Source organism: Cyprinodon variegatus, unplaced genomic scaffold (assembly GCF_000732505.1).
Source record: "Cyprinodon variegatus isolate N-32 unplaced genomic scaffold, C_variegatus-1.0 Scaffold340, whole genome shotgun sequence".
NCBI lineage: Eukaryota > Metazoa > Chordata > Actinopteri > Cyprinodontiformes > Cyprinodontidae > Cyprinodon > Cyprinodon variegatus.
In genome coordinates this window covers 620,097-635,313 of record NW_015150793.1, presented here as the reverse complement: position 1 = coordinate 635,313, position 15,217 = coordinate 620,097, and the positions used below count along the sequence as shown (strand labels likewise).

General features: G+C 35.5%; 1 protein-coding gene across 4 annotated transcripts in view; it reads right to left on the bottom strand.

Annotated features, from left to right (window-relative positions):
- The window catches only part of LOC107091507 (protein kinase C delta type-like), a 22,826-nt gene extending 8,346 nt beyond the window's left edge, over window positions 1-14,480 (bottom strand). For 2 of the 4 annotated variants that reach the window (XM_015385471.1, XM_015385472.1), the window contains exons 1-3: window positions 14,307-14,480; window positions 1,143-1,273; window positions 724-996 (exon numbers count right to left, since the gene is read on the bottom strand). In XM_015385471.1, coding sequence (XP_015240957.1) covers window positions 724-996; window positions 1,143-1,251 — 382 coding nt within the window. In that variant the 5' untranslated portion in view covers window positions 1,252-1,273; window positions 14,307-14,480. Of the gene's footprint in view, window positions 1-723; window positions 997-1,142; window positions 1,274-10,011; window positions 10,055-14,306 lie in introns of those variants that run through there. The other 2 variants (XM_015385468.1, XM_015385469.1) reach the window with 2 other exon arrangements.
- Window positions 14,481-15,217: the final 737 nt, after the last annotated feature.

The window sequence follows — 15,217 nt, the reverse complement described above, 5'->3', positions numbered from 1 at the left end:
ATTTTTTTTTTTTTTCTCCTGATTTTCTACAGCTGTTAAAAAAATATGCCTGTGTGACTTTTGGAACAATACATTGATTCAGAGGAGCCTTTTTGATAATTATTGTACAATAAGAAAACACATGTAATAACTACAGCATAAATCACCATTCCGTTTAAAAATAGTAATAAAATGGTCCCGGATGCTGAGCAATAACCTCACCGTCTGCCCCTAATAAAACTCTGACCACTAAAACATCCTGCAGCCTATTTCTTTTCTGTTTAATGTATTATAATCCAAAGAATGACAAAATATAATATTCATCAGTAGCTCGTGACAGCCTTAGTGGTGCATTTATTATGGAACTAGATCTACATTTTTTGCAGTTATCTTTTTGATGGTCTTCAGACTTTTGTGTTGAACTAAAAAAAAAAAAAACACATTCTAAAGATAGAGTTTGATGTTAATGTTTTGGACGCTATACAGAACTCTTAAGCAGTTAAAACACACGTAATACATCAGGAATGATAAGTAGTTCTTTACCCCGTATATAGCTAGCTCTTAGTTATAGAAAACATATTTATTGCGCAGGAATAAGGTCTTAGCTCTGTTACACTGGTAGCCAAGTAATCGATATTTTGTTGTCAAGATTCACCTTATTTTTGTTTGTGCAATGACAATAAAGGAAGTCAAAATCCAAGTCTAAGGAATAATGATAACCATCAAATCAGGCTTTTAGTTTACCTGTATCTGTGTCCTCCAGGAAATACTGCAAGATGATGTGAACTCTCCCTGAAGGATACAGGTCCAGCGATAACTCAGAATTGCTTCTGTTTCTAGAAGCCTTGCAGCGCTCCATCAGTTGCGACACACCTATGGTGGCCTTAGCCAAAGGCTCTTCAGAGCTCTTCATGAGGACAACTTCAATGACACGACCCTCATAGATGTGAGCGTCAAAATGTGTCTTCCAACTAGGAAACATGGTGGGCTTCTTTTGGACCAGCGTTTTTCCTCGCTCTGTGGAAAGACAATAGCACAATCAAAAGAAAGTCCCAGGAGTTGACTGCAATCGTTTGGACATCCACAAGCTTACTTTCTCAATGTGAGAGTTCAGGTTAATAATAGTCATAACGATAATCATACACATATACACAGGGACATACCTGTAGTGAGAGATTCCTTAACCCTGATGGCACAGATAGGGGTGTTTTCCATATCGGGCAGAGCACCCATATCATAACCATTCAGGGTAATTCGTAGAAAGGGTGCCATGGTGACCACTCACCTGGGACTCCTGAAAAACAACACAAACCAACAATCAGGTAATGTCTCAATCTAACATAGAGCTGAGCCCAAATCCAGTCTGGTAGATCACAAACTACTGGAGATAATAATCATTTTGAGTCAACCAGCCTGAATCCTGACCTGGACTTGCAAATGGAGCTAAACATCAGGGAGATGGCAAGAAGGAATCATTTCCCTTTAAGAGTTAAAGCTTATCACTGAAGATAATTTACCAAGATACAAACACGAACATGCAAAAAAACTGGTGAGTAATAAGGATGTTAATATTCCTGTCCATAATCAGGAGCAACATCAAGACTGAAACTTCTTTTAAATCTGAATCTGAAAGGGGCTTGAAGTATTTAGGATAGTAACAGTAATACAGAGATATGGCACTTAACAGTCTTTAGTTTCTATAGAGGAAGTAGACGGTTTCTATTCAACTTGGTGCATAATGCAAACTCCTGCTCTAGTAATGGGGGAGGGGCAATTTCAAGCAGGAGCAAGATAAGCCAGTGAGATGGTTTCAATAGGCTAAATATTCAAAAAGAAAATAAAACTGACTAATCTCATATAGTTTTCCTACATGGGTCCATTTAGAACACATTCCTACCTACTTTAAGGTTTCTATTAAAGCACACTCATTAATAAAACTATTTTAAATATCTAGGTGGTAAACCAAAGGATTTAAGCAGTAAAATGCATCAAATTCATTCCTTAATGAAGTTTAATCTCTTAGTGAAGCGTTTCTTTATACACTTCCTCTTAAACCCTGTATGGATTAACCTTTCTCCCCTCAGTCTTGCTCTGCCAGGCTTAAATGTTATCAGGCTCCTATTAGGACTGTGAAAAAGATTAGAATGGAGAAATCACTATGGTGAAATCCTTTTTTAAAGTTTTCTGTAAAATGAAACTATTGATGTTTTACCTGAATTGCTCCATGTTTATTCAAAAGATAAAGACCAAAGTTGCTTCAAACGGGCTCCTTGTGTATGTTGTCTTTATTTCTCAGCCATGAGGCTTGATAAGGTCCTCCCGTAAGTCAGTCATTAAAATGAGCTCATTTCCACTTTATCTGCACAATCAACTGAGACACTTAATCCTCCTTAATGCATCGTGTTTTAAGTATTTTAAATAACATCAGATAAATGTTAAAGGGAGAAAGCTTTAAAGCATATATTCTATATAATTTAAATTTTTCTATTTGATTTAAATCTCCAACCCCAAAGCACCTGCCGCACATTTTATTTCTGTTTTGTAACTCATGCTGGTTAGATTTAATGGTTTGAAAAAAATAATTAAGTAATAAAATCTGCAAAATAGCGAAATAAATTGTTATCAAGTCTGTTCGGTGCAACTCTAGTAGGACAATCACTGTTCGACAATAGAAAAATAAAAGGGGTGTCTGACAAAAATAGAAATTCTGCAGCTCTCTACTGTGAAGAATTCCCAATGCACAGCATAAAATCATTGCTGGACATGTTCAATTTTAAATAATATTTTAATGACATTAGCTACCTCAAACAAAACATGTGAAAGAGAATCAGCCAGCATGTTAAATCCCACCAAAGAAATTAAATCTAAACCATATTACTAGAGTTATGTTTAATTCTTTATTTAATTTCCATTTAGGATTAATTAAGTATTTTTAAACTGAATTGGAACCAATCAGACCAAGTGCTTTAGTGAAAAAACCCACACATAGTTGAACTTAAACTTGAGAAAAACTTATATTATAACTATATTTTCCATTTAAAATGTTTAATTACAATACTAATTGTTATTGTATAGATGTGTTCGTATAGGTAAAAACTGCACCAACTCTCTATTTGAAACAAGGTGTATATATATATATATATATATATATATATATATATATACATATTTTATTTATTTATTTTTACAAGGCCTGTTCTGTCATAAATGTGGCATATATTAACTTGACAAGAACCAGGAGCTAAACACACGTCGGCTCTGTAACTTTGGCAGAAGTTTACAGATAATCAATAATTAGTTACTGCCTAAAAAATTGTAACTCAACCTAAAAACTAGCTTTTTTTTTTTTACACATCGACTTCATAAATTTGGTTGAGGACTAATTTTAATATTACTGTGCACCTATAAATTCTGCAATATTGGTATATTAACCATCTGCCCTAATTGCCTTTAGTGGTTATATGGTGGCTACTGCAGGTGAACATATGAAGTGAAACTAAAATGTTACTGAATTTTAAATCTATCAGTGGCATAACAACCACTATCCCTCTACTCATTCTTCATGCTACAATAAAGACAAGTCAGGCTCCGATAAGCTAGCTGCCACTTTTGTCTCCTGACTGCAGCCCTGCTAACCTCAGTGTCTCCTTGCACCAACCTCTTTGTGTGGCATTTTTCTAAATTAATGCTTTTACATGGGTTGAGGAAGACTTTAAAGCAAGCATATGTCACCTGGAATAAATTTCAATTGTCAACTTTGTAAAACCGGTTTTAGGTAAAAACCTCAGGGAAACATTGAGACATGCTTGCTCTCATGCTTTGTCTCTTACTGAGCTGAATGTCTACATTAGGAGGCTCCAGGACACTGAAGCAGTGCATGCTGTTATGTATGTACACACGTGTGTCTCAGTCAACTAAAAAGGTAATCACAGGGCTATTTTAAGCTCTTGCTGAACAAAGATCTTGTTTTGCTTCACTGAGGTGAACGAAGAATTTAGTTGAACATTTTCCTACAGCAGTTAAGTGACTTTGAAAGGCTATGGAAATTCCCACTCCGACTGGTCCTACTGGTAAGAATTATCAACAAAGAAGAAACCTCAGACGCAGCCACATTAAATCTCAGACACACTTGTTCACTTTTAAGTTGAGTGGTGAACAGAAATAAACTGTAGGATGTGCAGAAAGCTGCTTATGATCTGACCAAGGAAGTGACAACCAGAGCAGAAGTGGCCCTGAGTTATTCATTATTGGAGCCCTTAACCTCCTTTTAATGTCAAATGTTGCTCTGCAGCTGCTTTATCAGAACTGAATCCAGGTTTTGTTTAGACTGCTGTTTAAGACATGTAATAGTTGTTAAAAATTTCCATAGAGATGAATCACATGGGCTAAGAAATTAATATTTTCCAAGTATAAACATAATTATCGACCAAGACACTTTTTTTTTTTGCAATTTGTGTCTTGGGCTCAAAGTATATATTGTAAAACTGCTTAATGGACATTATGCACAAACAGACACCCTGTCTCTCCAGAGGGAGTGGAAAACCTGACTGCTTGTATTTGGGGAAAAGGGTGGGTAAGGAAATGGCTAAAGACTTAAAAAAAAAAAACAAAAAAAAAACACAAATTCCTCGAGGATAACTAGGGGTAAAAGAAAAATAATTTTTTTTCAACCCAGCAGAAAAAAGACCCTAAAGACTGAAAACCTGCAGTGATGAGGTGACAGCATCTTCAGGGAAAAAAAACAAAAAACCATGTGGGTTACCAGGTAATACTGGTAAGAGATTAAAAAATAAAAAAACAAAAAGAAACTTATCAGACACATGAGCAGCATAGTTTGAAGAGTATCCTCATTACAATTTTTACAAGGCAAATGTTCTCTAAAGCATAGATATCTGTAGTTTTAGAGTTAATATAAGACTAGCAACAAATGATACAAAGTAAATATGACAGAAAAGCAGAACTGCATCTGATGGCACCTTAACAAGAACATTTGTGAAACTATTTTAACAACTAACCAGAGATGTATTGTTTAAAGCAGAACAGAGCAAAACATGTTGATTGATGGGTTCATACAACAAAAGCTGACATTTCAACATTATGAAGACTAATTCCTGTTACCACTGTACCTGTGTTGAAGTGTTCTTGACTAATAAAAGTGATTCTGTTAATCAAGTGCCATGCATATATGTATATGAATCAAGTAAGTACTCCACTCCACATTGTTACTTTTAAAAGCGATGAAATATAAATTATAAAGCCATCCGCCAAAGAGAATTTACCATTAAACCCTCAATATAAAGGGAAGGATTTTAAGCTGGAAACTCAGCTTTTATGTTCAAAACATTTTGTTCTGTAAGTTCTGAAAGTATTAATTTGTTTTCTGGTTGTGTTACAGGGTCTGTTCATTTCTCTGGCAGCATTTCAGACACCCTACAGAAAAATAAAAAGTGTCATGGTGAGAGGACAGGAACAATTTGTACAAACTGTGATAGAACTGGGACTAGCTAAAAGGTTCACAATTGTCATTATCATCTACTGTCAGGACATAATGTCAGTTTTAAGAGATCGGGGTTGGTCAAAAGTTAGCTTTAAGGCTATATGAAAAGGCTATTTAATTACTTTTAGGGAATATGAACTACATTTAAAACCTAGTTAAATCTATGTTTGCTAAAGAGGCCATGAAACACTGATTTCTTACACTTTGATTTCCTTTATAAAACCCTCAAAAATCCTATGTTCCTTAGCTTTTTAAAGAATCAAAAATAAAATATTTTCTAGAATTGCCGAAGTATACTGAAATATATTACACTGAGTAAAGATTCCAATTAACAAAATGCTTGCCCCATAAAGACGACAAACAAGTAATAATGCTACATATAGTTTATTGTTTTATTTTGTTAGTTAAACATATCATCATCACGCCCCTGGAATAAAAATAACACCTTAGCTGATTCAACTGAGATTTTGTAATGTTCAAAACAAAATCAAACATTGATATAATAAATTCAAAGTAGTTATAATAGTACTATCTGGGGAAAAGGGGGAACATTTAAAAGATTCTCTGGGTTTTACTATTACCGGTATTGACATTTTAAACAGAAATCAAAAAGAAGTTTGTACTTTTCCATAAGTTGGTCTGTGTTAAAGATAAAACAATCATGGAACCAGAAGCTCATAGCTGTGTACAAAAGGTAGATTAAAATCAAAGTCATGCACAGTAGATGCATTGCAAACAGGTCCTGTAATTCACAGGGCTTCAATTGTGTGATCTGTTCCTTACAGAAAGAAGAGGCCGAGCAGGTCTAACAGGCTTGGGAGCTCGCCGTGAGTCAGCAGGTTATCAGCAGGTCAGTGAGTTTGATAATCACAATTATTAAATTGGCTGCTAACTGACACCAACGCATGTGCTCATGTCTTCCCAAGGTTAATAGTTTAGCTAAACATCAGTCCTCCTGAATAACTAACAGATTCTCCTATGTGAAAACACTGTTAAATGGCTAATTTTCCCAGGCTGTTGTGTAATTGATCACTGGTATGAAAATGTGTCTTAGCAGTTGTGCCAGATGATTGCTGAAGAAGTCTATTCTTGTCATCCTAAATTATTTCCTTAAGGCTTCTTAGACTGCATCCTGGTTTATTGCAGTTTAAAGAGCAAGTAAACAGCAACTGATTTTGATCAACAAATTCAGATGCACCAGTCTAAACACGGCAAGGCTGAAAACACGGAGCATATTCTCCATCTGTAAAGTCGATTTAATCTGATTCATCTTAACTTCCAGCTGAGACCACAATACACAATTCTTTCGCTGACTTTTGAAGGAATTCTGCATCAGTTGAAAGTAGATGCTGTCAGCTGGCTGAGCCGACCCAAGGATCTATTCAATTCAATTCATTTCAGTTCACTTTAGAGGGCATCATCTTAAGGCACTTTACAAAGATAGTTCAATTAAATCATAAAGACCGATTAGTTCAACGTTTCCCATTCAGAAAAGCCTTGGGTTGTCAGCATGGGATTGAATTTAATTTAATTCTAACTTTAAAATTCTGACATGTACCCCCCCTTTTGTCTCAAATGATTTACAGACAACCATCAGTGTTCCACCTAACTGGAGGTTTTACAGGACAGTTTAAACTGACAAACAGTTGCTTTATCTGACTTGAAAATTACACCTTAAATTATTATTTACTCCTACTTTGCAGCTTCTTGAAGTGATTGGAACATTTTATCAAAGTCGGAATGTACACGTTATAGACAAATCTTCCAGAACATTGTATGCAATTACTGTAGCACTTGTGTTTATTTTCCTTTAAAGGCATAATGTCCTGCTTTGAACATACTGACATATGATTAAAAAGTTGTCCAGATGTCTAATGTGCATCTGTCTTTCCAACAAAAGGAGTTTTCCCATCACAGACCTGCAGAGGTCCTTAAGTGTCTCACTGACTGAGCATAATTTTAAAAGGCTATGAATGTGGGGGAAATCCAGTTTCATTAGATCATTAAACAAATGTCTATGCCATAAAATACACTTTTACTAAGCATCAGCACAAAAGCAAGTACTGATAGTTGAATTGTCTTTGTGATGTGTGTCCGACAAAAATTGCATGCATTACAGAGGCAGCAGGAGTCAGGACTATCAAATGCTTTTAAAAATCAAAGTACCGGAAACACACAAAGGGAGAGAAGCTGTGAAGGTAACTTCAAACATCATTTTGTCAACGGTTTCCACGTTAAAGATGCAGACTCATGCTGCTGCAAAGACATTTCAAAAAGTTCCCACGTTGCATAGTTACAGCAAATCGTATCAGGAAATATTTTGAATCATGAAAAATATAAAACCTGTCCATGATTGCACCTTGCATGAAAATTAGACCCATCTTTCCACATTCCACAACTATAGCAAAACTCCCAACCACAATTAAAAAGACAGGCAGATGGGATGCACAATTAAAAAAGTGTGATGACAGATGTGGAGCACTCAGTTCAAGGCAATGAACAAATCTTTATGCAGGAATTTTCTTGCCTATTCCTGTGTTTTATTTTTTATCTAATTGTTTTTTAAAAGATTTCTACTTAGTAAATTACAGATTTCTAAAAGTATTTGTAAGCTTTTCAAACCTGTGAGCTGCAAGATCTTTCTAAGAAATTGCTCAGAATTTGCTGAAAAATCTGAAAATACAATCTTCTTACTATACTGAAACAGATTTTTTCTCATTAATGCCATAAGCTTAAGAATGTTTGAGTCATGATCGCAGAAGCCTCTGCTGCTTTAGGAAAACTATGTTTTTTTTTTTTCATTGTTCAAGGGCCTGATTGTCATTTGCATGTGAATATGCAAAGAAAAGTTGTGCTTTAGAGCAGTCAGCCTGCAGAAACACAGCAGAGAGAGGGAGCAGTCACTACTGCTAATGCTCTATTTTGATCATGGAAGCAGGTACAGATAATTTTTTTTTATTACAAAAGGCCTATGAAAAATATGAATACCCTGAAATAGATATACAGATATAAAATGCAAAATTTCCAGAGTAGTAAAATTTCAAATTCAAATAACCAATATGAACCAGAGGGGTGGAGACAGTGGGTTCAGAATTCAGCTGTGGTGTTGGTGAGTGACAAGCTGTGCTTTAGCTTTATTGCTGATACTGAAACAACCGATTTGGTTCCATGACAAATATACCCCCCCCCCTCCTGCTTAGTTCTGTATGTGGACCATGAAGCTCCTGGTTATTTATGATGGGTTAGTATCGGCTGTTTTGGCCAAGTGTGGCTGCAGAGCCACTATAGGCAAACAGAGCAGACCTGCAGGAAACAGCTACTGCTTTTAATTGCATGTCTTTTTTCTTATACTTTCCTCCCTTATATAAATGGATGGGTCATTTACAACGCATTAGAAAATCTTTAACTCAAAACAGTACTTTTTAAGGCCAATTTGGATACCTTTTATTTTAACAGTCTAATTCAGTGGTGGGCAATTCCAGTCTTCTAGGGCTGCTATTCCTTCCGATTCTAACAAACCTGAATCAAATGGCTGAATTACCTCCTCGGAATGCAGTCAAGTTCCCCAGAGCCCTGCTAATCTTATAGCTACTTATTTCATGTGTGTTGGATAAAGTAAACATCTAAAAGTTACAGGATACTGGCCCTCGAGGACTGAAGATGCCAACAGCTGGTCTAAAGACCTAAAATGATAACAGGTGTCACAAATCTCAATCTAAACAAAAAAGAAAAATTTATAAAAAAAAAAAAACAACAAAAAACAATAATAATGGATACTAAATGGAGATGGTTGTAATGAATGTGCTTCATGAGATCTCAAAGCATAACTGCTGAATGCACTCATTAATAGTTAAAGGTACGCAGCTACCAGCCAATGCCAAAAAATCTATCAATCTATCTCTAACACAATCTCTTGATTTTTTGTTTTTGGAGACCGTCTCTATAACAACATTCCCAAATATAGCTGGATAAACCAGCATTGCAAACAGATAACATCCCTCCTTCCAGCTAACAAAATACAAATGTAGGAGCACTGTCTGAATTAAAGGCAGATTGTGAGGGTATTGGAGGCCGCCTCCAACCATCAGGGCAATATAAGATTTCATCAACATGATATACGGGTAAATGGACATTACTACAAGAAGCTGCACAGATTTCTAGTTGCCTCTGCTTCCTGGGCAACAGACACATAAACAAGTTCTGCTCTGTTTAACTAACAAATCTGAACAAAGGTCCTACTTCATTGAAATCTTTCAAAGAACAAGAATCATTTTTCTTTTACTATATCTGATATGCATAAAAAAAACGTTTCACTTGTTGGATTCAGATACTGCGGTTAATACTTCAGTTGTATGTTTGTGGCATTATAAAAAAAAGAAGTTGGACAAAAAGCCCCTTAAAATCCTGTCACAAATAGCCAATTACATAAAAAAGTATTTAGAAATAGAACCAATATTTATCCAAAGTTGTTAGGAGCTGGTTTAGGTTTTTTAAGTGAGGTTATATTGAATGGTTATAAGCAGCTAATAACCTACCTGCTGTAGATGACCAAATTAGATGCCTCTTTCTGTCATCAGCATGTTTGGAATGGTTATTTACTCGGAAGTGATTATTATTTAAAGAGAAGGACACCCCGCCTTCTAGCTCATTTTAACCAATAGAGGTAAGGGCGTAAACAATAATATTCTCACATAACATGTAATGCAAACAAAACACGTACTCAGTAACAAAGTGCTAAAACAGAATGCATTTAAGTATGGTTGTCAAAAGAATCGATACTCAAATAAGTATCGATACTGAAACGTTGTATCCGGATACAATACTCATTTTCAAAAGTATCGATACAGTGCAGAATAGTGGAAAATGCACTTTCTGAACACTGTGTGATTGAATAATTCTGTGCACTTTTCAGTTTCAGACTTTTTTTTGTAACAGGTGCAGCTGCTGAGAATTATTTTTGTTTCTTAACCGGTCTGGCTAGTGTCATTGCTATCTGTGCAAAGCATAGCCAAGTAAAGAAAACTTAATTTTAATTTTGTACGTTTTTTTTTACCAAGCTTGCTTAATATTCTGCATAGCAAACAACCTCAAATTATTATTATTCTTATTGTATTTTTATTATTAATGAAAATTTCTGTTGAATTTTGGAGTCTTTGTTTTTATATCCTTGTGGTATAGAAAATGGTATCGAGTATCGAATATTTTCCTTAGTATCTGTATCGAGTTGAAAAGTTTAGTATCGTGACAACCCTACATTTAAGTCAGTATTATGTTTTAGAGTTTAACATGGTCTTACATTTGAACAAACTATGTAACCATTTTATTCCCAGGATAAGCAGGGTCCTGCCTCCAACTCTTTTTTCCTATGTAAGCAATCATCTACCTCTTTATATGGCTACCAATGGAAAACTATAAGCTTTAAACTTTTATAAAACAGCTTTTGCACAAGCTGCTACTTTCTTTTTGGGATTGCTGTTTCTTTTGGTGATGTCTTGTTCCCTCCAATAGATTAGTGAGTAATTAGCCTCATTAAGCAACATGTTTAAAGAAATGGACCACCAAGCGAGTTTTCTACTTCAGATCTTAATAATGTTTACACAGAACCTGACTCCTGATATGTTGCTTTAACAGAATATGAGAGGGGGCTTCTTAATCTTCCCAGTGACATGACTTTCTTTTCATACTTGATCAAGCAAGTAAAACCTTTTTACAAACCTCTACCTAATCCTCAAATCTTACTGAGACATTTTGTTGTCTTTAATGTTCCATTTTGAAAGTATGCAAGTCAACTTATGTTCACAAACAGGAACTAATAACCCTGAACAAAGAAGCCTTTAATGAAATTCAGTGGTGACTGGCAAGAAGCCTGCCTTTTTCCATCCCTCCAAGGTTAATATGTAAACAGCACCAGACCAAATGCACCTTCACACACACAGACACACATAGTGGCGATCAGATTATTTTGGGATGCTGCATTATGTCAAATAGGATATGCCTTTAATGAAGATCATGGTCAAAAAGTCGCCCCCCAAATGGTTTGGCTTCTTTCATGAGAGCACCAACTTTTGTAACGATGCCAAAGCTGCAACCGACATGGAAAGAATCCTGCCTCTGTGTCAGGGACTGAATGTGTGTTTGCTTAGCATGCTTTAAAATGAGGTGTCCATTTCTGCTTCGCTCACAGTTCACAAAGGCTTAGTTAAGCCCAACAGAATAGAATCTAAACCAGAGGAGCTAAACAGGATACCAAGTTGTGAGGAGGAGTGTGCGCACAGGACAAAAAGAAGAGCTGTGACAAGAGCACAATGGCATGTGATGAGCAAAAGCATCAGCGCCCAGAACTCTTTGTGCAAATAAACCTAAATTGTGCCTGAATGTGTTTGCGTTTACATGCAATTTTGAGAAGGTTTCTTCTTTACATTGCTTGTTTATTGTATAATTTCAAACTAGAGGTGCACCAATGAAGCTTCTCTTTGTGATTTGAGATGAGAAAATCCTATTAATAAGTTTTGACTTGGAACATTTTTTTTAATAAAAATTGCATTACTGTTAGAACTTAGGCATCCAAACCCTTAATTTAATCAAATGTATCTTATTAGAGGATATGTTCTAAAAGTTCATCCTACTACAGAACAGGGAATGTGATATTTATCATTTTTTACGCATTAAATATATTGAAAATAAAACCCTCTTAGTTTTTCTCTATACTTGATCAACGGAGAACTGGTTGATTTCTTAGTCATTATTTCTATTGACATTTTTGCCTAAATAAAGCTCTATTATGTTCAAAACAAACTTAAGTTCTACTCTTAAAAAAGATAATGGAATATATATATATATATATATATATATATATATATATATATATATATTTATTTATTCTCTCCTGTGTGGTTTGATCCCTTAAAAAAAATATATCAAAAATTAATCAGCAGGTTTAATATGAAAATCAGCATAAGCCATGAAAAACCTGATATACACCCGAGTAAAGACGCTAACAGTTATAGATGGGTTAAACCTGGATGTGTGGCTCAGGAGACAGAGGAGTATAACATTTAAAGTTTAGTTGCGTGATCCTTGGCTACATGTTGAAATGACCTTAGGCAAGATACAAAACCCACACTGCCTCTAAGACACTCAGCAGGTTTACCTCTTACAGCACACAACAAGAAAGGACTGTGAGAATAAGCAGACATAATGCAGTTCAGATTTTATTTCAGGTGATCTTCTTTATACTAATATAAAATTTGCACTATTGTTTTAGGATCTAAATCTAAATATACATTTTAACATAAAAGCAAACATGTTCCGCCTGTTTTGTTTATTTTTGAGTTATCAAAAGATCAGGATGCTTGCGGAGCAGATGTCCCTGCGTCTACCCTCCAAAATGATTCACAATGCCCTCGACCTATTTTCACAAAGTAGTGACTGTGGGCAAATAATGTTAACTGTGCTCTCAAAGCTCTGCGGTCTCAACAAAACAACAACAACAAAAAAACCCCCAGCACAATAGCAGATGGAGTGTCTCAAGACTTTTGCAACCGAAGGAATAATTTCAACACTTGTTCATTTGTTCAGCCAGCGATCAGAAGACGTTGCGGCTTTTGAGTCCGAGCGACGTCACGGCTGTCAAAGATACTTCCTTTTAAGATATTACTCCACCATGATGGCGAGCCGTTATCACTACTCACATTTTCACTTAGTAGACAACTAAATTAGGTTTGTATTGTTGTAAAGTCAGTGCCAAGTTATAGGTACCTTTGTTATCTCAGAATTATAGACTTTGATCTCAGTTGTGCACAACAGATAAACAACCTAACGCTACGGTTTGTTTTTCAGGTCTACGTTTATTACCAATTTCATTCTAATAAAAGGATAGAAAAATTGTGTCTCAAGGCTGAGTTGAGTCTGTATTTTCTTTTTCTGATTCATAATAAAATAAATTAGCCAGAACAAGGCATGGCCAACCTAACACATATGTTTTAAAAGCATTCTCCCACACAGGTTCCTACTCACTGCTACACAGTCAGCTGGCTAAAGAAAAGCTACTATACTTCCTTTCGTGAGTAAAAAGCAAAGAAAACTCAGCCGTTTGTAAGTTTTCCAGATGTGGAAANTTGTATCATAAAAACTAAAACTAAAAACAGTCATAAATCTTAATGTACTTGACAGGACCGCCCTAAATTAAAGAAACAAGATTATCATTATTATTTTTTAATTAAGAGCCATTTTCATGAGTATGATTCCTTGTACTATAACTAAAATATCTTATAATTAAACCTGTTTTAGTTCAGTTTATGTACCCAGATAATGTTATAAATGACATTAAAGCTGTTATAAACAACACACATCATTTTAGTAGCAGTGGGAACAGTTGTTGCTGTTCTGTTTTGATTCTAAGGGTTCACATCAGGGGCTTTGTGTACATATTGTGTATTTTTTTATTTTTGTACTTTTAATGGGTTCCTATGTTACTTGAGTGTTTCCTCTGATCCATTCTTGTTTGGACAGCTCGTGAAAAGGGCCACAGCATCTCACCAGAGAAATGTCCACATTTGCCTTGGCTTTGAAAAGCTGCCACGTGATTAATTGCAGCTCTTCCACTACACTGACCCAACCAGCCCAGCGAGACAGAAATACAACTCTGTCGTTTCGCTGTCAGATAAATTCACAATGAAATATGGCAAAAACAGCTTCAAATAATGACAGGCAACTAGACAAAACATTTTACTTGGAACAAACAGGTACAGGCTGATACTGCATTGTTTTCCCAATTATCAAACACCGAGTTGTAAGTTCTGCAAAACACGAAAGAAGTTCAGTAACTCACCGCTTTCTTCTCGACCTGAAGGCTGCCTTTGTTGTGTCACAAATTTAGAGTTTTAATAACAGGTCTTCTTGGAATCCACCACAATATTAAGGCAACTTATGAGGAAGTGCCTCGGAGTGCGCCTGTTCATTCAAGCTTCTTCTACTTCTGCCTACCAGCTCGCGCTGCGCCTCATTAGCTGGGAGCGCGCGGCGTATGACGTTATCCAGGTGAATTCCCGTGAAACCCCTGACGCGCGCGCACACATACACACCTACAGACAAAAAAAAAAAAAACAAAAACAAACAAAAACAATTCAATGTAAGGATGGTTGGGGGGTGAGGGGTAGGTGACTGTTTCCACCTGTCTTTTGACAGGCGTTTATGATTTCGTATCTTTGTGGTTTTAATTATTTTATTTTTTTTCACAAAATGGACTAATGGAGATCCTGTTTCAGGATGTTTCTTTCCACACTTCCACCTGGACCTTCAAGGGGAGCATTTTCTTTCCAATTTCTACCGATATTTTAAGTTGAGCTTTTTTGGTTATGGGTTATAGTAAATAATATCTACTCTGGTTAAATACAATTTCTTGATTTCTTTTAATTGTGTTTTTTTTTGCTTGTTTTTTTTACTCTGTCACTTATTCTGTTATTTTATATTTTACACTTTTTTATTAATTTTATTTTCTGTTCTATAATTAGAGTTTAATAAGTGGGGATAGATTTATTTTTTATATCAGCTCAAATATTTGGCACAAACCAACAAGAAATGCAAGTATGATATTTATAGATTTTTTTAATTGAGGTATTAAAAAGAGAGAACAGCGCATGTTTCAATTCATTTCAAGCAAATAATTTGCATTGTAAAGACAGACTAAGATACAGTGCTTTAGATCAGTGTTTCCCAACCTTTTTTGACAGAGTACCCCTC